Source organism: Eleutherodactylus coqui, chromosome 2 (genome assembly GCF_035609145.1).
Source record: "Eleutherodactylus coqui strain aEleCoq1 chromosome 2, aEleCoq1.hap1, whole genome shotgun sequence".
Lineage (NCBI taxonomy): Eukaryota > Metazoa > Chordata > Amphibia > Anura > Eleutherodactylidae > Eleutherodactylus > Eleutherodactylus coqui.
The window spans coordinates 249,870,049-249,895,282 of NC_089838.1; the positions used below are offsets into that span (position 1 = coordinate 249,870,049).

The window sequence follows — 25,234 nt, forward strand, 5'->3', positions numbered from 1 at the left end:
AATGTTAGATGGGATTAACCTTTTGGTGCCCGTTGGTTAAATCCTCAATAAAAACATTTTGGAGCAAATGTATGAAACTGACTAAAAGAAAAACTGTTTTAGTTGTCCCTAGCAATCAATCACAGCACAGCTTTCATTTTATTAGAGCAGAATACAAAATGCAAGCTGCGCTGTCATTGGTTACTAGGGGCAAATAAGACCGTTTTTCTTTTAGACAGTTTCATAAATCATCCCCCTAATTAAGTCTGTAAATGTAAGATCTCTATCACAGAATAAAAATTTATGCTTCTAGCTAATTTAAACATTAGACATCTGTTCAATCACAAATAATCTGAACATGTTGAACACATATAATTAGGGAAATTAAATATATTTTAAGAGCTGCATATTAATTTGCAAAGTTTAATATACCTTAATTTTCGGATTAAACTCAACAACAAAGTACAGTGCGTCTTGCTCTACTTGGACGAGCCTGCAGATAATATACAGAAAGATTTTATTAATACAGAGTAAGATTAAGAATTCTTCCTTTTCTAATATGAGGAAGGCAAGGAGAAACATTTCAGAAGCAATTAGAAGCCATTTCAGTATTACTGATTTAATATAAGCTCGAATCGGTTGCTTGTGGGCACAAGAATATGTGCTTCTAATTTTGGCACCATTAATAGTTCTTGATAATATAGAACCTAGCATTACTTTGCTACATTTTAGAGTTGTTTAGTGCTCTCAGCTTTTCTTTCCCTTTGTTGCTGGGCTATTTTGAAGCAAAGGTAAAATAATAATTGTTTCATTACCATTATAAAAAATGACTTATTGCTTTTAGTAACATAGGAAATATAAGTAGCTTTTCGTATTTAGAGGTAACGGTGTGAACAGTGCACAGATATTATTGTTATTACTAACCAGCTAATTGCCTCTGAAAGCTAGTGATTCACAGAAGTCATAGATATGCTGGAGAAAAGCAAAGTTTAATGGAAATCTCTTAAGAAACCAATGGCTGCAAAGCAAAAAATCTTTGGCACGGTGGTCGGGTGAATCAGCTGAAGCTGAAAATTCTTAATTGAAGATCAAAATTATGCATTGTGAGATGTTAATGAATTAGGAGCCTACGTTAGCTAGTTTGTTTAAAAGCTATGGACACCTTTGCACTCTTTTTGCTTTTTTTTATTAATATATTTTTGGAAACAAAGACTTTTTGTAATTGTTTTCTATGAAAACTTTGTGACTTTTTGATCTCTATGCTTGTATCGTTTTCCAAGGCTGGGGCACAAAAATCTTCCCAAGTTAAGTCAGTCAGAGTAAACTGACTGACTTCTCCCCAAGCCTGCTTCCCTGTTGTGACCATGTACTCACTGCCTTTTCACTGAGATATTACAGTGGGATGTATGACAGTGTCCACCAATAGTGGGGTAGATTAGAAGGACAGAGATAATAGCAGACAAAGCTACTATTACAGAGGGCTGTAATTCACTCCAGGTGTATTTTCTGCTTTTATCAGCAATGAGGAGGAACAACCAGTAGGTATTCAGAGTGAGGATGAAGCGATAGCTGTGTAGTATTGAGTGGGTGTGGTTATGCTACACAGCCTCTGCAAGAGGATAGGGGAGAGGGAAATGAGCTTGTGCATATTTATAAGAAAGATTAGCTGATCAGTGGTGGGAAGGCCCAAAAGGCAGAAACTTGAATGCAGGAGAGCCCGCAAGCCAAGTATGACTCTAACAGGGCAATCAGAATAATCCCTGGATCAACAACCCTTTTGAAGATATTAACGATTATAACATAGTCTCACTGCTCTTACAGTAAAAAAAAAACTTCTATGTTGATATATTTATACATGGTTACTGGTCGTCCCTCAGCCATCTTTTTTCGAAACTAGATAAGCCCAATTTTGATAACCTCTCTGCGTACTGTAGTCCATCAATTCTGTTTATTACTTTAGTCACCCGCCTTTGTACCCGCTCAAGTTCTGATATGTCATTCTTAAGCACCGGTACTCAAAACTGTGCATGATATTCAATGAGTAGTCTATCCAGTGGCTTGTAAAGAGGTATGGTTTTGGCTGCTAAAGTGACCCTCCGGGCCTGGAGAAACAAAAATGGCCACACCAGCTTCTCTGAATACCTGATGCACAGTGTGTATTATTATGTATCATTAGTATAAAAAACTACATCTGCTTTGATTATCTACTGCTGCCCATGTAAGCAGGACTAACCCGGCAGAGCAGAGCTTCCAATGAGCACTGTGTGCATCAATTAGTCAGAGAAGCAGTTTGTCTATCTTTATTTCTCCAGACCCAGAGAGTCACTTTAAAAAATCATTATTAAATTTTGGTGAAACATTACTCTTTAGCTGGACTATTCACTGAAAAACAGGATTTTCAGCAACTATTGCATTGTTGGACGAAAGTAATGTCGTTTATTGTAGATTCCGGGCAAAGAGCAATATTTCACATATGGAAGTGTTAAATATAACTAATTGGGTTGTCTACATAGTAGAGTTTTACCATCCCAGTTATTGTATGATAGTAAATGTGCTGCAATGCAGTTTTAGCATATTTTACAGCCTGGAAAGAGTCAAAGCTCAGCCTGGTGTATGTTGGCAATGTATTTCGACTTGTTTGTGGTTGTATTATATATTACTTTTGTTTTTCTTGCATAGACAATCACATGCAGTACAAAGGAAATTGTCTAGGGACAAAAATGGCCTCAGTGTTTATTCTGCAGTAGACTGTGTTTGTTTGCATTCATTGCTTGAATCTGTAATTTTCTCACCAGTACGTCCCCTGATGTCGGTTCTTACTCTGTTTAAGGTTTTACAATGTTTTAGACATTTTAATGATGAGGACTGACTCTGACAAGGTCAGTTGACCTTTCATAACAAGTATTCCTACACGAAAAATAGACAGAAACTTGAGAATTATTTTAAAACGTAGACATAAATACTGTAATGGGTTAAAAATTATATTTGCCAGGAGAAACAAAAATGAATGTTGTTGTGGAGAGAACTTTTTCCTGTTTGCTTATAGATTGGAACACAGATAAGTCTCTTTAGTTTCCTTAGTGATATTGAAAGAATGAAATTTCCTTGGCTCACTGAAAATTCAATTTTCTCCTCAAATTCCTTGCTTAATGTAAAAAAAAATCTAACTTTCTTTAACTCTTGATGTGCAAGTGAAAACCAAATGAATAAACCAGTAGTGTTAAAAGGAATGTATTATCAGAAAATAACTTATTGTTTGCAGGGGTATTGCTATGTTAAGGTACCTCTACATGGGACAACTATCAGTGGCATAAGCGCCCAACAGCCATCCGACTGTTGATACTGTGCTTATACAAGAGCAATAGTCATTCAAGTGAATGTAAGCAGAGCAGGTAGGGATCATTCCGACCCCCAGCCTCTGTTCATAGTAAACAGGTGTTGTTCAAACATTGAGAAGCTCCTGTTTACACGCCCAACAGTAACTTGGTTTTTAGTTCTTCAATAGGTGAGTGATTTCTCGCTCAGTGCCATGTTGGCGGCTGCATGTTTATGGAACGATTTTCGCCCAAATTTGCTGTTTTTCAGCAAGAATTCAGGCAGTAATTGTCCCGTGTAAAGGTACCTGTAGATATTTAGGGCATATCCAAATGATATTCTATAAATATCTGGCATGGCCCGCCTCCATGACTCAGGGCTCAGTCACAATGGCGCATCGGCGCCCGTGTTACGGCAGGAAGAAGACGGCCGTACCTCAAGGCGGATGTCTCTCTGCAACACCGGGAGAAATAACATGTGACCGGCTTCATTGCCGGACATGTGTTCTTTCTCCAGTGCTGCAGAGAGGCGGCCGTCTTGAGGTACGGCCCTCTTCTTCCTGCAGTGAGGGCTCAGTCACATGGGCGCATTGGCGCCTGTGTACAGGTGCCGATGCGCCCGTGTGATTGAGCCCTCAGAGTTAAGGTCTGTGTCAAACTTCCCCAAACCCCTTCTGGGTGCTCTCCTTGGGGAGAGACTATACCACCCCCTGATCCACTTACCCCATAGGTGTCTCCACACACTTCTTGGGTGCTCTCCTTAAGGAGACACAACACCGCTTTTAACCTACGCAGGCCCCTCAAATCCTATGCCAGAATCCTACTGCACACTGATGAGGGGCAAGCACCCCAAAACAGTCTCTATGTGCATGGTTTCTCACTTGGTTTAATATTCACAATCATTAATGACTTGTTATAAGGTCACTTTGAATTGAAGGAATGCTGCCATCCAATAGATGGCGCTGTAGAGGTATTTTTCCATCTTTCTTCTTTGCAGAATTACACATACACGGGGGTAATGAGCATAGCTGTCATGTTTTGGGAAGCATGAACCTTGTGACAGAATCCCTTCAAAAATGTGTATGGAACAGAATTGAATCCATCAGTGCTTAGTAAACACAGTCCTTTATAGTGACAAGTCTGCATTGCTTGTACTATGTGATGAATATTTTGGTACAGCATTCTTGTTTATTTTGTTATGGTCTTCATGGAAATTGTTTCTTACAATTCAAAGCTGAAAAAGAAAAACTACATGTATAGAAATGGTAGAGTTCTTATTGCATCATAAAATATTCCCACATATTAATGGAAAGGGCAATAAGAATGAATTGTAGACGTTATGCAAGGTGATCCAAGAAAGAATAAAGTGCTGGCTTATGTATCAGTTACGGTTTTTTTAGTAACAGTTTTTTATGGTTCAGTGAATTCCCTCGCCTCGGTCGCTCATTACCATAATAACTTGGCTATGTCTTCTTCAGACTCTATCATAAAGGATATAAAGGGTTTGTTATATAGAGTAATAAGGAGAAGAGTTATGTTCTAGAATGACCATTCAAAACACAGCTTACTAACCCATACACTTTCATTCTCTTCTATTACTTTCTTTGATTATGAACAATCATTTGATATTAACATAGCAGTTACTGGCTCAAATGGGGAAATATACTTATGGCATCTTCTGTGAGGCCTAATAATGTCATTTGCCCAAAGGTCACTTTCCGTTCAATTTCCAATGTAGCTCTAACCTAGCAGCCAAGAGATACTTTATGGAGAATAAAAGTGCACTAAATGACTGAAACTATGGTTTGTGCTATGAACTTTTGCAATGTTATAATTTTGCCAGTGTCAGCCTTTTACTATTTGTGTTCGTTCAGCTTCTCCTGAAGACAACCTCCAGTCCTTACATGATTTTGCATTGAGGAAATTGCCGGACAGCAGCGATGATCAGGCTGGAAATTTTTTTGGATGACCTTGCACCAATATTATTTTAATTAGGTCACATGTAGCATTTTTTTGCAATCTTTAAAGCTACTTTCCAGTTTTAGGACAAGAGGGGACAGTAACTGTTTATTTCCTGCTGTTGGTCTTCTGTGCTGATCCTGCTCTGACCCGCTGGTTTTGGGTCCTGTTTTCAGCTGTCCAAGATAGCCAATGAAATCTTCGAACTACCTAATACCCACAGTGGATTGGTAGTGTTAGACTACTAATACACTACACCTGCTTTCTTATTGGCCAGCACTGCACACATGATCAGTGCTGGCCAATCAGAGGGCAGTGCACAGTGTACATTAAGTAGCTAAAAAATTGCAGCGACCCTATTAGCTAAAAGCCTAATCCCAAAATGGTGGATTGGAGGGGCATAGACATAGAAGAATAACTGCAGGTAATATACCCCCATCCCTCCAATCCAGGGACAGAATTGTGTTCCAAAACCAGAGAATCACTTTAAATGTCTACTTTGACTGTATTTATGGAGAACTATAAGGTATTTTAAATGGAAATTATTATGTCTAGATTATAATAGTAAAAATGTGACAAAATGGTATAACAATGGCCCAATAAAACCAAAATATATTTTATAGGGCTGCCAACTTGCTTAATTTGGTACAACTAAGATGAAGAGGTTTGACTTAAAGCTGGCTTCTGGCTTCAAGAAAATCACTCGTTGACATTTATTGGAGAATGTTGTTGGCATATAGTGAGTAGAGAGAAGGGAGGAGAGATAAGGAAGTGAGTTGTCTCCATCACTTATTGTCAGTGGTGTGATCCCATGTTACCTGGCTGCAACTCTATAATACAGATGTCATCTTTCATTGTTGCTGCCTGTGATGATAATAAGTGTGGAGGCTTAGTGACTGGTGGGGAAATTACAATATGTCAGCCTTAAAAAAACTATATATAGTGTGTCTATGCACACACGTTATATGTCGTATTTCTCGCTTTGTACGATGCACCAGACGATAAGACGCACCCCTGTTTTAGAGGCAGAAAATAGGAAAAAAATATTTTGAACTCACCAAGGGACAGTGCTGGGGATAGTACCGGGCGACGGAGCAGAAGGAGCAGCAGAGCTCTGAAACACTGGAGCAATGTGTCTCAGCGGCGCTTCTGTATGGCAAGAAGAAGGCAAGAAGCCAATTGGTGGAGGTGAGGGAGCAGCAGCAGTTTCCGCTGGCACTCATCACCAATCAGCAGTACGCATGGGCGGCAGTGCAAAGGAGAGAGAACTGCTCTCCTAACTGATCGTGAGTTTCTTTGCCTGATTGTTTGCACATATGTTCACTTTATAAGATGCTCTGACTTTTTTGGGGGGGAAGAAAGGTGCATCTTATAGAACAAAAAGTGTGATATATCTATATATATAAAATTGAATGTATGTCTGTCTGCGTGCGTGCGTGCGTGCGTGTCTGCGTGCGTGTCTGTTTGTCCTTTATGCGCTACTACACCATTCATCCGATCGCCATGAAACTTTGGGAAGTTGTTAAGTACACTCCTGGGAAGATTATAGGCATAGTACAAATATCCTACGATAAATGGCGCGCGAGCGTCGTCGAAAGTTACGCCCCCCCCCCCCACGTAGATCGAATAAGTAAGCCACCTGCTATTGTGATGTCATCACTGATGTCATCAACATCGGACGCCCTTGAACATGCCCCAACATGTTCTATAAAGCTGCATTGTGATGTCATTAAGGCTGTATTATGACACGTACAGCTTGGAACCACTAGAGCACGCCAGCCAATTACCATTGGAGTTGGAAGTGGGTAAACAAGTACTAGGATATCTTCCTAAGAAGCCACAGCAGCCGGATAAATTGTATGTTCCACCCAACGGCTATTTTATTCAGCCCGCAAGGGGGAAGTAGCGGCCTACAAAATCTCATTCAGGTAGGTAGGTTCAGTTCTTGGAGGTTGGGGAATGCTTATGGGCAAGGCCTTATGTCTCATCCCAACTCGATTATTCAATTCTAAGCGCAAAAGAATTAGCGTCCAAATTTTATGTACGGAATTTAATTCTCTCACTTCCCAATGTCATAGAAACTTGAAATTTGGCACGAGCATTGATTATGTCATAAATAGGAAAAGTTAATGGGTCCCAACTCGATTATTCAATTCAAAGCGCCAAAGAATTAGCGTTCAAATTTTATGTACGGAATCTAATTCTCTCATTTCCGGATGTCATAGATAGATAGATAGATAGATAGATAGACTGTATGCAATAACCTAGATAGATAGATAGATAGATAGATAGATAGATAGATAGATAGATAGACTGTATGCAATGACACGTACAGCTTGAAACCATAAATACTAGAGCACGCCAGCCATTTACAGTCAGTCTCCATTGGAGTTGGAAGTGGGCAAACATGTACTAGGCTATCTTCCCAAGAAGCCACAGCAGCCGGATAAATTGGATGTTCCACACAACGGCTATTTTATTCAGCCTGCAAGGGGGAAGCAGCGGCCTACAAAACCTCAGTGGTCGCTGCTGCCGTCATCTAGATATATAAAAACGAATGTATGTATGTATGTCTGTCTTCGCAGCAACGCGCGACGGGTACGCTAGTATATATATATTTACAGGTATCAGAGGTGCTAGTGTGTGCCAAGAACTCATTCCACGTGCCATTTTTTCACCTGCCTGAACTGTTGACACCTGACAGGAAAGGTTCATTGAGTTATACTAGTTGTGCCACATCCCACCCCCTCCCCCACCCCCCACACATCATTATGGAGCAACAGAAATTCAAATTCATCTGACTAGGCGATATTTTTCAACTACTCAGTGATCCACCTTTTTGCACTCTTGCCCACTGGAGTCGTGCTTTTCTGTTTCTTCTATGGAGTAATGGCGCTCAAACTGATCATCTGTTGTTATAGCCCATTTGTGCTGAGATATAAAAAGTTGTGCAGATGGAACAATACCTTTGCAGCACCACGTATTGGAAGGCAGCATTCCTGCAAGTGAATGTTAGACTCTTTATACAAGCCTTGTAACAATGATTGTGAATTGAAAGTCATCTGTTTCATCTGCCTTATTTGCATGTTATACTCTCAACACAGTTACTTGAGAAAACCCCTTAAGGTTGGCAGTTTTGAAATATTGGCCCCAGCTAGTTTGGTACCAATGGCCATGCATTCTTTACAGTAATATATATATATATATATATCATATTTTTTTTAATTTTATTTATTATTATACTGTCTGTCTGTCTACCTAACTATCTGTATGTACACACACAATAGGTAATTTTTCAGACGATGCTCATACCTTCCCTTTAGTATTCTATACCTTTTTTGTCCTATGCTGTATGTGAAATCTCTTTATCCCAGCAGCTTTCCTTTCTGTATATTGCAATGCTCAACAGCTTGTCAGGTTTCCTTACAGTTTTAAGTGGCATCTGCTTTTTGGCATTGCATATACCATAGCTTTACCCAGCCTTGGCTCTACATTATGCTGACACTGCCAGACATTAACAAATCGGCCCAAAGCATTTTTGAATATCTTTAATTTATTTGAAGACATCGATATTTTTTCTTTTGCATCAAAGGATATCTTCACATTGTCATATAAAGCACTGCAATGTGATTCGGTTTGCTTTAGAAGATTTTGCGTGTGTTTTATAACTGAGGAGTAGATATGTTGGCTGTAATAATCTGTATAAATCATTTATCAGCAGGTAGTGTTGTATTCTGTGACTTATGGACTTTTCAGCTCTTCATGTTTCGTATAATGCGGGAATTCATGGATTTACACCTTTTTTTCCCAAAAGTGGCACTTTAAATCTGTTGCAGATGTGCCGAGCTAAAATGGAAAGCTTAGTTTTTTTTTTTCAGAAACTAGATGTTTTACTTATACTGTACTTATTTGCTAGAGGTATTGTTTCATGTAGATCTAAATAACCCCTGTGATAATGCTGGTAAATGGTGATAATGGTGAGGTGCAAAACCTTTAACCAATTCCTTTTAACCCTTTCCAATCCAATGTCGGGCCTGCCCCGACATCATCATTTCCCTTCACAGTTCCGATGTCGGGACAGGCCTGACACTGCAGTGCAGGAGTGCATCTGCACCCGATCATCAGACACATCTGCTGCACTGATCCTCATCAAGGACCCCCAAGGAGAAGGCAGAAAGGGTTTTTAACCCTTTCTGCCTTCTCCTTTACACATTACATAGTGCTCAATTAGCGCTATGTAATGTAGATCGATTCTGGCCGGCGATCATGTGACCGCCGGTGTTACCTGACCCCCAGCGGTCACATGAACGCCGAATCGGGAGGCCAAAGGGAGAATTCAGAAGTATTACTTCCGCATTTTGCCCTGCGATCATGTGACCGCTGGGTGCCACCTGACCCCAGCGGTCACATGATTGCCGAGCCGGGAGGCAGAAGGGAGAATGCGGAAGTATTACTTCCGCATTCCCCCCCACGGTGCAGTGAGCACCTGCACCCTCCTGAACTCTGTCAGATCAGGAGGGTGCAGGGAAAATGTATTTTTTCTCATCCATTCTCCCCAGCTCCAATTTATTTGGAGCTGGGGAGAATGGATGAGAAAAAATAAATGGATTGGAATGAGTTAAAAATAGGAAAGGAAATAGAAAAGGTAGAGAGTGGCCCCACAACAGTAAAACCTCTATGGTCAACTAAAATAGCATTAAAACGTGATCTTCTAGAAAACTATGTTGTTAATTCAAGTCCTCAAGTACCTACCATCAACAGGTCAAGCTTTGAAGATTCCCTATAAAGAGAACTCTTATGACAATTTCTGAGGCAATGGCAATAATCACATTACCTGTACAGTGCTAAGGAAATCCTGAAAACCTGACATGTTGGTTGGTATTTAAATAACACTATTATAGAGGGATGGTTCTTTCAAAAATGATGGGTTGGATTATTGTTAAGCGAACTGAACCAGTACAACCCTGTTTCGGGTTGAACTTTGTTAAAGTTTGGTTCTGCATGAACACAAATCAAGCTTTTAGCAAAAGTTTTACTCAAAACAGGATTCTACTAATTCAGTTTGTTCAACACAATTCATGAACATTAGTGTATAACACTGTCTAAGAGCCATAAAAGCCCTGTAAAACACTCTCAAAGTATTACATTGGGCTTTCATGGCTATTAGACAGTGTTATACACCGGTTGTTAGGTATAGCAGACAGGTCTGCTGCCTTGCCCCTGTCTGTTATCTGAGTTTGCATTCATTTTGCTCCAGCATCTCCGGAGTTAACAATTCCTGACTCCTCCTCCCAGCTGGAGGATTTTTGCCAATCACTCCACTTTATAGCTTCCCCAGTTCTTGTATCCAGTGCTTCCGGATTGTTGTTATTCCTGTGACGGCTCGTGGCTTCTGCTCCTGCAGTTTCCTCTGTGGCAACCTATATCCAGTCTGTACCAGCTCACATCCACAGTTCCAGCTCCTGCTTTATACGACCTGTTCCTGTGCTTTGTCAGGGTTATTCAGTGCCCAGGTTCCTGCTCGGGGCCATCCTTACCAGAATGATTGCTCTGCTTATGTCACACAGGGACTTCTTATTCTTTGCCAGCCCAGGGCTAGCTCAGTCCTAGTTTCTGTCTCGTACCAAACAATGCGCTGAGAAGTGAGCATCTGTCCTCTGGTTCAGCTGACACTCCTACCGGGTGCTCTCCACCTGCCCGGAGGGCCGACACAGTGGTTCCACACTCGCAGACGTAACACCGGTTTTAGAGGTTTTGGTGAACTTCTAGTTCAGTTCTAACTAACTTGGACTGAACCAAACTTTTTGCTACATTTCAGTGAACCGGCTGAAGCAAACTTTTCAAAAGTGTACTCATCACTAGGCAGGATGTGTAGTATAGGACAGAACTGAAAAATTGTCTCAGGAAATCTGGTCTAACAAAAGTGGTGGTCTTCTCAATGTGGTGTTCTTTTGGAGACGTCTTACTGAACTTATTATGTGATTAAAGCTCCACTCTACATTGTAGCTATTTACTTCGAATACTTCTAGCAAAACTTGTATTAACAGAACAAAAGATTTCAGGGCTGAGTTTTCAGTTGTTCTATTGCAATTGGCTTGAAACCATACTTCCATCCAAAGTAAAATGTTGGCAGTGCTCCTGAATTCTAATACTCAGTAACTTTTTAATCTTTCTCTTGTAAGATGAGCTTTGTGCTCCAGGTGTCAGTTTCTGGGACAAGAAAGACAACCATCATTGTCATCCATATTAGTTTTCATAGTGTTTATTAATCTGTCATCCAGTGATCTAAATGGTTCCTCCTCTTCACTTAGTTCGTTCTCCCTAGAAGTCAATTACTGTGAGAGAACTTTGTCATCCCTCTCACTATGCAAAGATATTTTTATTGAAACTATACATGTAGAGAGTGACATATGACTAGCATCAAAGAAAAAACTTACTTTAAATCACTGTAAATGCATGTAAAAGTTTGACAACTGATAGTATACATTTTACACAGATTATTTAAAGGGGTACACCACAATTGACTTTTATCAACTATCCATTGGGCAGATGATAAAAGTCTGATCATAGGGGTATCACTGCTGAGAATGACGGTCGCATGTACTCTTCTCTTCATCACTTACACACAGCAAAGTCAGAATGGATGGAGTAGTGGTAGTACATGTGCAGCACTGTACCATTCATTTCAGTGGAGCTGATGGAAATTAATGGGACCGAGTAGAAATGCTTGGCTATCACCAGCAGTCCCATGGAAAATGAATGGAGCTGCACCACACTTTTGCAAACACTTCAATCTCGTACTCACTGTAGGGGGTGCAGAGAGCCCACAGAGGAGAAGAAGAGGACATGGGACCCCTGTTCTTGAGATCAGTCAAGGTCTCATTGTGAAATCACCACTGATTAGACTATGAATAGGAGATAAAGGTCAATTCTGGTACAACCCCTTTAACTAAGAGTCATAGTTAAGCTTCCCTTCTCTCTGGGCAAATGTCTAGTTTGATGCTTTAGCATTATATATAGGGGTCTAGCTACAATGGGTGCAGAGGTAGAAGTCACAGCCTTGCCTGGTGCTACAGAAGATTTCCGAAGTCTCACCTGACATATAAGAAGATACATGGTAGGTGGGGAGCACTGTAACCGATTTACCAATGAGGGCCAAGGGCTTTATATTACACCTACAGCTAAATACCCTCGCAAATTCAAAGTGTTGTTAGTGCCTTTCTAATACCCAATGAGCAGGGCACAAGCTCCAATATGCCCCTAATGCACTTGAATATTCACATTTATACTACATGTAACCAGAACTCCTAACATATCCACCAGGGTTATCTTATATTTAAATACTACAACAGCAAATCAGTAAAGATGACATCAATGGACTATTCTTATATATCAAGACAAATATGACATGTGCGCATTGAGGAAAAGCATTGTCTCTCTCACTATTTCTCTTTTAAGATCAGGCAAGTGTAATCCTATTTTTGACCCATTATAACCCTAGGAGTTCTTACACATTCTCTGTATGATATCTGCCAGCAAAATGTACTGAGATTACCTTGAACTACAGCTGTTCCTGAAAGAGTCTGAACCAATAAGAGGTTTAGTAGACAGACAGTGGCAGTATTACCACCAGTCATCTGAATCTACATCCTCAGAGTCATGCTGAGTATCCTGTTTGAAGCAAGAACAGCAGGATATGAAACATATACATTAAACCTCCTTATGTGGCCTAAATTGTTCCCTTAGATCCTTCACATATCCTCTCTTAGCTCTTCGAAGATGTTAGCAAATGAGTGAGGTGCTCTTTTATTAACATTACTTGGTCACATAAGCATCCTATTCGTTGTATCACAATGTTATAACCACTGTCCTCTCCATATTTTCGGTACCCCTAGGTCTAGTTTTTTTAATACTCCCAATGTAGCATAACATAACGATTAGAGATGAGCGAGCGTACTCGTCCGAGCTTGATACTCGTTCGAGTATTAAGGTTATTCGAGATGCTCTTTACTCGAGACGAGCACCACGCGGTGTTCGAGTCACTTCCATTTTCTTCCCAGAAAAGTTTGCGCCATTTTCTGGCCAATAGAAACACAGGGAAGGCATTACAACTTCCTCCTGTGAAGTTCCAGCCTTATCCCACCCCCCTGCAGTGAGTGGCTGGGGAGATCAGGTGACACCCGAGTATATAAACTAGGGCCGGCTGCGGCTCGCCACAGATGCACGCTGAGAGACATTAGGGAAAGTGCCGTCCTGCTGTAGCTGCTATAGGGAGAGTGTTAGGCTGTTATCTTCATCTTCGAGAACTCCAACGGTCCTTCTTAGGGCCACATCTGACCGTGTGCAGTACTGTTGAGGCTGCTTTTAGCAGTTTTGCACATTTTTTTTTGTATATCGGGCGTGCAGACCATAGCGTCCTCAGTTTGCAGTCATTTTACTGAGTATAGGGGCAGAACTGGTGAGGCAGGGACAGTGGTACAGGGAAAGAGATATACTGGCTATATAGGCAGTGGGCTTTTTCAAAAAAATTGGAAAAAAAAATGTTTGGGCTGCCTGTGACCGTGTTCAGTTTACTGCGTGTCTGCTGGGGGTAGTAGTCGCTCACTATTACCCAGCTAGGTGGGTACTGCAGCCTTGCGCATAATTTTTTCTGGCTGCACTGTGCTTTCAATAACCACAGTCATCCTCTAACAGGGAAATCCATATACAGGCTATATAGGCAGTGGGCTTTTTCCCAAAAATTGGAAAAAAATACTATACTTGGGCTGCCTGTGACCGTCTTCAGTTTACTGCGTGTCTGCTGGGGGTAGTAGTCGCTCATTAATACCCTAGACTGCTACTACTACTGAAATGGAACTAATACTGTGCTCCCCCTATACTGCTGCTTTGGAATTGTTACTGGGGCCTGTCTTGACTGCTACTATTACTGAAATGGAACTAATACTGTGCTCCCCCTATACTGCTGCTTTGGAATTGTTACTGGGGCCTGTCTTGACTGCTACTATTACTGAAAATGGGCTGTTGGGCAGCATGTTACCCAGGAGAAGTGGCAGCGGAGTGTCATGCAGGCAGTGATTGTGCTTTGTTGGAGGTAGTGTGGCGCTTAGCTAAGGTATGTCTTGCTAATAAGGGTTTTTCAGAAGTAAAAATTGTTGGGGGGGGGCACTCTTGCCGTTATTGTGGCTTAATAGTGGGACCTGGGAACTTGAGATGAAGCCCAACATGTAGCCCCTCGCCTGCCCTATCCATTTCTGTGTCGTTCCCATCACTTTCTTGAATTTCCCAGATTTTCACAAATGAAAACCTTAGCGGAGCATAGGTCCCATACAAAAATGCTCGGGTCGCCCATTGACTTCAATGGGGTTCGTTACTCGAAACGAACCCTCGAGCATCTCGGGAAGTTCGACTCGAGTAACGAGCACCCGAGCATTTTGGTGCTCGCTCATCTCTAATAACGATCAAATAGGACTATGAACATGTGACAGTGGTGGTTGTATTATACCTATCACCCTTGGTCCTGTGACCTTTTTAATGTTTCCGTACATCAAGGCCACACTAATAGTACTGGCAGTTTTGTACAAAACAGTATTTTTTTGTCCTTTTAAGAAATGATTTGCTAAAATTGTCCATGAATTATAAGCTGTTTATCTGATGGAGGGATGTTCTTTGTTGAATAACTCTTGCTTTCATGGTAATGCACTCTATGAAGCTTTTATTCAAAAGAGTCCTACTTTTACATCCATTTTGCAAATAACCTCTCTGCTTCCATTAATACACGGTAGGATGATAGCTGCTATTGTGTTGCATTTGTGCAGTTCATTTAATTGTATTTTTAATTGAAAAGATCTGCTCTACAGTAAGTCACTTAAAGGACAACAAATCCGTATCCTTAGATTCGACAATTCATATGCATTTACCTAAAGTAAGAGTAGTTGGAAATAAATAAAGAAGGCTTAACAACAAATATTCAAAGTCGTTAACCATTACGAACAATCTTTTACCTTGTGTGAAGAAGCAGGATTTCATACAAGCCCTTTCACATTATGTATACCTGTTGGTACATACTGTTGGAAAAGCTTATATGCAGTGATGAGCGAGTATACTCGCTAAGGGCAATTGCTTGAGCGAGCATTGCCCTTAGCGAGTACCTGCCCGCTCAAGACAAAAGGTTCGGGTGTTGGCAGCGGGCAGGGAGCTGTGGGGGAGAGCAGGGAGGAACAGAGGGGAGATCTCTCTCTCCCTCTCAACCCCCCGCTCCCCCTTGCTGACTGCCGCCACTCACCGCTCCCCCGCGCCGGCACTCAAACCTTCTGTCTCGAGCGGGCAGGTACTCACTAAGGGCAATGTTCACTCGAGCAATTGCCCTTAGCGAGTATACTCGCTCATCTCTACTTATATGCTTAATATTATTTAATGTTGACTGTCTTGGCTATTTTCAAATTCTACTCTTTTGGAAATGATCATGAATGAATGTTTGCTCACCCAATCATTACCCCATGTTAACAGAACAGTGATTAGATGACAAACAAGCAAATGCTCGTTCGTTGGCTGTTTAGATAATTGGTGAGTCCGAATCTTCGACTGCGTTTACAATTCATGCCATGACAGAAAACATCCACTAGGTTTTAGACCACTGCTTTGCTCATTGTCTATTAACTGGAATCAGTCTACCAAAGTGGCAATAGGTATAGGTATGTACTTGAAGGTAGAGTGGATCAAACTCATGTAATGTACTGTGCATGAGTCTAACGACCCGCTGTTCTCGGACTGCTATCCAACAAATGCCGCCTGTCCCTGAATCTCTGCTTTGCAGTAAAGGAATGTTTTCTTATGTGCAATCTGTTTAGTAGCCCTCAAGAGCTTAAACAATGTGTTACACTTCTGTTCCCCAGAGACTGACTGTAACTAGAATGGTGAAGAAAACACCCACATATGTGAATCAGTTTACTTTCAAGAGGTCAACTTGATGCAATATACTAAAAAGCTATTTATACTTGATGGTTTTTCATTGAAATCAACATTTGAGAATTGTACCACCTTTTAACGTTATATCACTGATTGACACACTGGTATTTACTATTATACAATTTGCACAGTCAGAGAGCTGTAAAATTTACCAAAATGTCCAATAAATGGTTAAAAAATGAAAACATACTTAATATTTAATACTTTACTTCACCCATTCCCCTTGCATATCACTGAATTAGCTACTGAACAGTATCTCATTTTTCTATGTATGACCCCCCCCCCCCCCCCCCCTTCTTCCTATCAGCATTGTGAGCATCCGAATAAGCTGAGATCTTACATTCTACTTTAGGCAATGCAGTATTTTCCATTTATCAAATTAAATCAGCATTTTCTGTCCTTTTTCGTTAGGATATTTTCATTTATGTTGCAAGGTCTTTCACAGCTCCATATTCATTGCAATGTGAATGTCTCGGATCCTCTGGAGGAGTTGTTAATATTAGAGAAGTTACATAAACTTCTGTCACATTTTTAGCAGCTTACTTTTTTCCAGTGCTGTAGCAAATGGGGAGCAGATACTTTATACATCATTTTATGGAGAAACAGTGCCAAGGGGCTCAATAAATATTACAGGCCTCGGTAAACTTTACATTTCTGACTTTGCTGCTGCACTTGTCCTGATTTGTTCCTTTGTACTGAAGAGTCTAGTGTTACATCTTAGCCATAGACTCTGCATAGACTTTACTGTACCCATAGACATTAGATATTGATAGATTGGCCATTTAACAATAGTTGAATGAATATTAATAGGTGAATGAACGTGCTGCTGAGTTTATCATACACACTGTAGTCTTTATTGGCCATTACCATCGTTCAAGTGTGCCATACACAAACTATTAGACTGTCAGATGTGTCGCTGGAACTGAAGTGATAAATAAGAGGATGGAAAGAGAACTGAATTCTACGTCTATAGAGATGTGATCGAGCGTTAATTTATTACCACCACCATTTGCTACGAATATTCATGTGGAGAGCTTGACCGCAGCAGCTTCAGCCATGCCATACCACATTTTTCAAGGAAGAAACGAAGTGCAATAGCATGGACATTGACTGCTTTATATCTGAAATCAGATAAAAGGCAAAAGTGAAGGGTCTGGGTCAAAAATTGGCTTTTGAAATGTGTGTTTGGTTGACAGCCAACATATGTATTTGGGCAGCTTTATTTACTGACTTCTAGATTAATTAGATATGGTAGTTGGTCCTCTAAGTTTTATTTCCTTCAGTGAGCAACAGCCAGCACATTACAGGATATACATTGGATATTGATCAATTGCAGTCAACCAGTGAAAAGATGTAATGGTCTGAATCACACTTTATAATCAAATAATGAATGATTAATAGAACATCCTCTTGTGTTGTCCACGTTAGAATATTGTATGTATATCCGACCTTTTAGGACAATATATTAAGTCTAGAGATGAGCGAGTATACTCGCTAAGGCTAACTACTCGAGCGAGTAGTGCCTTAGCCGAGTATCCTCCTGCTCGTCTGTAAAGATTCGTGTACTGGCGCGGGTGACAGATGAGTTGCGTCGGGGAGCAGGGGGGAGTGGGGGGGGGAGAGAGGGAGACAGAGATCTCCCCTCCGTTCCTCCCTGCTCTCCCCCACCACTCCCCGCCCCCCGACGGTACCCGAATCTTTAGAGACGAGCGGGAGGATACTCGGCTAAGGCACTACTCGCTCAAGTAGTTAGCCTTAGCGAATATACTCGCTCATCTCTAATTAAGTCCAATCCAAGGGAGGTATTTTTGTTGAACTTGGACATAACACATAGCTTTCGAAACAACCCCCTTATAAGTATTAATAGCAAGGGCATTTGCTCTGAAAATCTTTTTGATTGCTGCACACACTGTATGCTAATTGCTGGTTTGTAGTCATAAAGATGGAGCCACTCAACTAAATAGTCATGGTGAATGATCTCTAAACATGACAACTCTGGCTAAATTGATGACTCTCAGGCCAGAATAGGTCATCCCAAGCCAGTTCTGGCAGTTTCCCGCGCATAAACAGTAAAGCATGATGTACTGGCCTCATTAAGCTATGAAATTCAGCTTTATGCTAACTTATTACAGTATCATCCTATCTTAGGAAACAGTTTAATGGACTCTAAGAGAATTAGACAACCACCAATGTACAAGTCTCAAAGTAGATGCCCCCTACATTCCTCTAAACATAAGCTTTGAAGACCATAAACCATCCATGTGGGTGGCTTGTTGGATATCCGCATCGAGATAAGGACATCTTTTGTAAATTATATCCAGAACTACTAGGCTAGAGCAGGGCTTAACAGTACAATGGGGTCATTCAAGGCTTTATCGTTCGATAAAACCATTACCTCATACTTTGTCAACAAGTTTTTATGCTAGTTGCTGGAATATAGTTTTAGGACATCAAATCCATTTTTCCAGAGATGAGATTGTTTTGACTTTTCAGTCCACAAAAACTATCATTTGAATGGAATGATTGATGTACTTTAGCAGAAATTTAGAAAATGTTTTCAACATGACTTGAAGCATGTAATTGGAAGGTTTTACAAAAAGAATATTTTGCAAAATGCCGCGATACACTATTATGTTGTACTCTTTAAAAGCTGCGGTTATTCCAGCATTGATCCGGGGGAATGAAGAAATACTTTGAACGATAAATGAAGGTGCAAAGAAATTCAGCCATTCAAAAATTATTTAATTTAAAGTTATAAGAAGAGTATTTTTTGGCTAAGAGATACTTGGAGTTCTTTATGTGTATTTAAGTTCTGGCATGCTGAAGCTATCATTGATCTGGTAAAGATATCATCGTGTTATATTGTGACTTTTCTTCTAAGATAATGTTCTCCAATTCCTTTCACTGTGGTTTTGTTCTTTGCATCTCCGAGCCGCATGCAGGTACATTCATCTGTGAGTAGCTATTGGCAATGCATCTGTCACAGAATTATGAATGGCGCCTCTGTGCGCTCATCTCTTTGCAGTAAAGAGTTTTCATAATTAATAATGGACTATAATGATATGTGGCTAATAGAACTGGAAATTTTAAGCAGACTGGAAAATCAGTTCTATAGATACAATCAGCTTCTTATTGCGTTCTTAGACAGAGACCGTTGCTCTACTTGTTTTGTATCAATTTCCTTCCTTGGATTAAACGGAACGACCTCTGATGAATGAGAATAATTGTTTACCAGATTAACTACATGTTCATTAAGATATAGATCTAAATGAAATGCATTCAGAGGACAGGCCCTAGGGAGTTCTCTTAAAATTTTTGGTTGGACTATTTTAGGGTAAATTACAAACATGCGTAGATATTAGCAAGTTATTTAATTAGAAATCTTCATTTAAGAGCTGCTAATTTCAATAAAATCTAAAGCTAACTATTTTAATTAACATAATAAATTTACCTAACATTGAGTCACAAAAATGGGTCTGAAATCTATATCTAGCATACCATGTTTCCCTGAAAATGAGACAGTGTCTTATATTAATTTTTGTTCAAAAAGGTTTAACTGTATAGCTGCCTGGACACTATTTAAATTGACTTTTTTTAATTAACTGTTAGTAGAGCTTAATTTTGGTGTAGGGCTTATATTTCAAGCATCCTAAAAAAGCCTGAAAAATCATTTTGCATCCTCAAAAATTCTGGAAAATTACGCTATGTCTTATTTTCAGGGTATGTCTTATTTTCAGGGAAACGGGGTAGTACCAAAATATGTAAAGTATACTATGTATAATGTATAACTAGAGTCAAGCAAATTAATCTGTGTAGTTCATCAAACAGATCTGCAAATTTGCTTTTGCTCCTTTTACATGGAGCACTGAATCGTTTGTACGAGTTTGCTTGTTCGCTTGTGCAGCCTGTTTATACAGGCAGATAAATCATTCACAATTACGTTCATGAACCAGTGAATGTGAATGACTAAATAGTCACTGTTTATAAGCAACGACGTGCGAACGAGCGGACAATTATTTTTTTTTTATTTGTTGGACTACTTCTTTTGAACTTCTAGACTGAACCCTCAATTGAAAGATGAAGTTAGTAAAGTTTGAGCATTCTTCTGGAATCCTAGTGACCAGGCGTCAAAGGGGTTGTCTCACGTCTGATCGGTGCAGTCTTGGAATGGGGTTCCCAGGGCTGACCAGTAAAATTCATTATGGGGCCCACTGTTCAGCTACATACAAATATTACCTGATCGCCATTCACAAATGCTTCACCACTGCATTTCCATATAATTGGATACAAATGTGGCTGCATTTGCATGTACCCTGTTTCTATTGAAATATATGGAGAATACAGCAGGCAGAAATTGATAGACTCCTATAAACCCAATATGTGTAAGTTCTGTGTGCAGCTTATGTGGAGAGCTAGGGGACCATCCTAACTCAGGTCCCACTAGGGAATTCAGCTGTTTCCTTTGGACAAGTTCAAGCCTAGATTGGTGGGTGGCTGGAACCACCGCCATTCTCTAAAATAGATGATAAAAGTGTTCCTGTATAAATGGAGTGGTGGTCACACATGCATTTACCACTCCACTCATGTATGGGACTGCTGTAGCTTGACCTTGGCCATCTCCAGCAGTCCCATAGCGATGAACTGAGCACCGGTGCACATGTGTGACTACAGTACCAATCATACAGGGACACTCAGGACCCCTATTCTTGTGATTTCTGTATACTGTAGGGGGTAAGTGGTTTTTACGAGACAGACCCTTTACTGCTTGAGGGAACTGGCCACTAAGTGCTCATATTTTAAGTAGTATCATTAAAGGTGGAAAATAAGGTTACATTTCAGCTACACATATATTTTAATGAACAGGACCCCATCTGTTACCTACATACACCATAATGAAGTATATAAAAACATGTCTTTAAATACCAGGAACTGCACACATAAGCTGTTAGCAGTAAACATATCAGTCTAGTCTGACTAGAGTCCACCAATGTGTCATTGTGTTACTGTAATAACTTAATTCGCGTGAATATTACTCTAGGTGTTTTATACTATTACTGGTGTTTCTTTAAAGATTATGATATTTATAAGTTTCTTTTTCTGTTTTATTTGTCTAGAAATCTTTCTGGAAATCGATTGACAACATTATCTTGGCAGCTTTTTCAACATCTGGAGCTTAGTAAATTGTAAGTACAACTTTACATTTCTTGTATTTTTTTAATTTCCAGCTTATTCATTATAATATCAAAGCTTTTGCATATTTATATTAAACCAGTAATAGAACAGAAAAAATGCAGGTTATTGATTACAAATGGGCATAGCCATCATTCAAGAGGGCAACGTCATTAAGATATCCCCTTTTTAAATGGAAGATGTTCCAGAGTCTGGCTTCTTATCTCATAAACATCATCACAGTTGGTTCAATGATAATACTTATATAATATAACTTAAAGTGAGGTGTCCACTTTGGAAATGTCTTTTTGTTAAGAGTTGCCTGACTATAAACTGATTACTCAGTATCCCATTGCTGGAATCCCCAACAATCATCTTGGATCTGTAGAGAATCTGACAGTAAGCCTTGTATCTGCGGTGCCAACCAAGGATAAAAGAGGCATTGCAGGAAAAGAATGTAATTTTTAATGCATCCTTTAAAGGGCAACATAGGGGAAAGCAGAGAATAAAAAGAGAAATGCTTACGTGTTTCAAGCCAAATACACCTGGATTTAGGATTGTATGGTGTGAAACATGTAAGCATTCCTGTTTTTATTCTCTACTTCCCACTTGGTTGGCTTTTAGAAGATGCAATAAAAGCTATGTTTTATTTATCAGAATGTTGGAAGTTCTGCTTTTCCTGTGACTTGTTGGATCACTGCTGGAGCGAGTATTTTTCTTCCCTGCACCTTCATATAGCCTAAGGACTGATTCAGTCCTGTGGTGATGAGCTGTTTTTGTTTTTTTTCTATCGATTTGTACATTAAGCAGCATTAAACAGCTCTCATCTAAATCCATTGGCTATTTATGTAATGCACAAATGTATCAGGCACTATAAAGCAAGGGGGGATTTTTTGTAGTCTTTCTGGCAAAAAAAATGCTAATACTGCATGAGGGCTTAGTCACATGGGCACATCGGCGCCTGTGTTACTGCAGGTAGAAGACGGCCGCACTTCAGGAGGGATGTCTCTCTTCAGCGCCGGAAGGAAGAACATGTGACCGGCTTCATTGCCGGCCATGTGTTCTTTCTTCAGCGCTGCGGGGAGTCGTCCGTCTTGAAGTACGGCCGTCTTCTTCCTGCAGTAAGGGCTCAGTCACAGGGGCACATCGGCGCCCGTGTACAGGTGCCGATGCGCCCATGTGACTAAGCCCTGAAGGACCCACCAGTATTAACTTAAAATTCTTTAATAAGGTATTTGAAAATTGCTTATCTAAACCAAAAATTCTACTTAGAATACTGCATTCGCAAAAAACCTAGCTTCCAGTAGCAGTGTCTATTGCACTATATACAAAAATGTACCTAATATCTGTTTCTATATAATTAAGTGATAAAAATAGTCCAAAATATTTCAGCATTATCTATAATATTGTTGCTACAGTTGACCTTGGGCAAACACAGTAAGCGTCTTTACTGCCAAAATGTTCTAGTATCATCCCAGCTCCCTAGTAAAACTTATTTCCAAAATCGTTAACTGAACTGCATTATTCCTACAAAGGAGGGAAAATATCATAAATAGTTAAGAGAAAACAAACATATCAGAGAGTGTTTTTTCTCCTTAGGAATAGTAATTTCTCATATATTTCAACTCCCATTAGCTATGCCGAAGTAAAAGAAAATACCGCTTTCAATAATGCTTGGCATCAGATTCCATAGTTGGGGTAACTTTAAAAAATAGTTGATGCGATTAACTTTAATAGTCTGTTGCTTAGCTGTGCTTTTCCAGCCAATTTGTCACTGAACTATTTAAGCACCAGCAATTTAAGAGATCCCCTGAGATTCCTCCTGTAACCTCTTTAAGATATAAAGACCTCTTTGACAGGAAAATAAAGGTTTCTGAATGCACTGCCCTGAATTATTGATAAAGCGTTGAACACTTATTTCAAAGAATAATTGGATGTTAAATCAATTCTATACTTCACAAGCGGATATTGAACGGTTTTTCAGATGTTGTTGAGCAACACATGAGATAAGAAAAAGTAGTCAATGTGTCTTCTTGGAATGCTGACCCCTATCATCATTGATCTCTCTGTAGATTAAATATGGCGGATGTACAAATACTGTGCAAATTACTGTTAAATGTTGATTAGTGGAATCTTTGCTGACGGCTTTTTTAGGAACTCACATACAGTAGGTTAAACACTCTGGCCTTTATTTTGAAAAGTCACAAAGAACAACTGTACAGTGCAAATCATTTTATTGTGCATATCACATTCAATAGGTTCTTTTTTTATCAGCTACCATTCATTAATATTCAGATTTTCTTTGTTATGACCATACTCAACATTAGTGTTGAGTGAACCAAGCCAGTAGACCCCTGTTTCGTGATAAGGCTTGCTAAAAGTTTGATTTGGCACAAACCTGACCTGAGCTTTTAGCAAAATTCTACCTGAAACAGGATTCTACTGGTTTAGTTCCGTCAAAACTAGTCCTGAATACTGTCTAAAGCCATAAAACTCTTAGGCAATGTTATACACCAGTTTTAGGGCTTTTGGTGAACTTCCAGTTCAGTTCAAGCTAATTCAGACCAAAAGGAAGTCTTTGCAAAAGTCTGGTGAACCGGACTAACTGAACTTTTCAAAAGTTTGTTCATCATTACTCAATATCAACACTAATGGACATACATTGGTATCTATACAGTATGTAAAGAAAGCATGTTCCCATGTAGGTAGTTTTACAGATTCGCTGCATATTAAATTTAAAAAATATATCTTCTGGAATAAAAAATGTTAAACTATAGCATACATTTAGGATGTACTTTATGTAAACATTGTTAGACCCCTCAATGAGCCATCTTGGTCAATAAGAAATCTCGAGTAGAATATGAAGTACTTTTTTCTACTTATGACTGACCAAAAGGCATCAGAGACAGACGTTTCATGTACTAAGCTACTTTCTGTGGCCCACAACCCCTTGATCAGTTAGAGTGCGCCTCAAAGTATGAGAGCAGGTTGCAAGGTCTACAGGAAAGAAAATGGAAGCGACAAGTATTTCACAAACTCATTTTTTAGTCTAATTCAGTCTATGATCAATGTCCAGAGGTCCATATCACTCTTTAGCTACCCATACACATTAGATACCTGTTCAGTTGACAGCAATCTTTTACGACCCCCAATATAAATGCATACTTGGCTTTCTCAAGTGTGCATGTGATTTGTATGTAGTAAGGCAAGAAAGCTGCTGGCTTATACCTCGGTCAGTGGCTTATCTCCTGAGATCAAATGATCAGCAATTAAAAATCAACAGTTTGATTCTTATCACCCCTGACATCTGTCATTCGGAAGAGTCAGGAGGCCACAATACACATTAGATGATTGGCATGTTCTGCTGATTAAATCTAATGTGTGGCCAGCTTTAAAGCCCATGTAGGCACAACAATTATCGCTCAAAATTTGCTCAAAAGCCATCTTTTGAGTGATAATTGTTGCGTGTAAATGTGCCCATCTTTCAATTTTCTACCGAACAATGAATTTCAGTTCAGCATGAAATCCATCGGCAGAACAGCTGATAAGTAGGAGCACACGCTTTGTTCTGCCTGGGGAGCGCTGATTACATTGTCCCAGCTGTCAGCCACATGGCAGAACAAAGGGAATTTATTCAGAGAACAGTGGTTGGTCTGTTCTCTGAACACAGCTCCCAGCAGCTCACACACTACTAATTGGTACTAATAGGCCTTAGCACTAAGTAGTAGTTTATGCAAAATGATCGCTCTAAAGCTGTCTTTTGAGCGATCATCTTTGAGTGTAAATACACCTTTAGTCTGCCCCCTACTAAGCTCTTCATAAGCTAGATTTTAACCTAGTTTGTCTTT

General features: G+C 39.9%; 1 protein-coding gene across 1 annotated transcript in view; it reads left to right on the forward strand.

Annotated features, from left to right (window-relative positions):
* The window catches only part of NTRK3 (neurotrophic receptor tyrosine kinase 3), a 650,206-nt gene that overhangs the window by 284,151 nt on the left and 340,821 nt on the right, over nt 1-25,234 (forward strand). Inside the window, exon 5 of the mRNA XM_066592818.1 lies at nt 21,332-21,400. Coding sequence (XP_066448915.1) covers nt 21,332-21,400 — 69 coding nt within the window. The remainder of the gene's footprint in view (nt 1-21,331; nt 21,401-25,234) is intronic.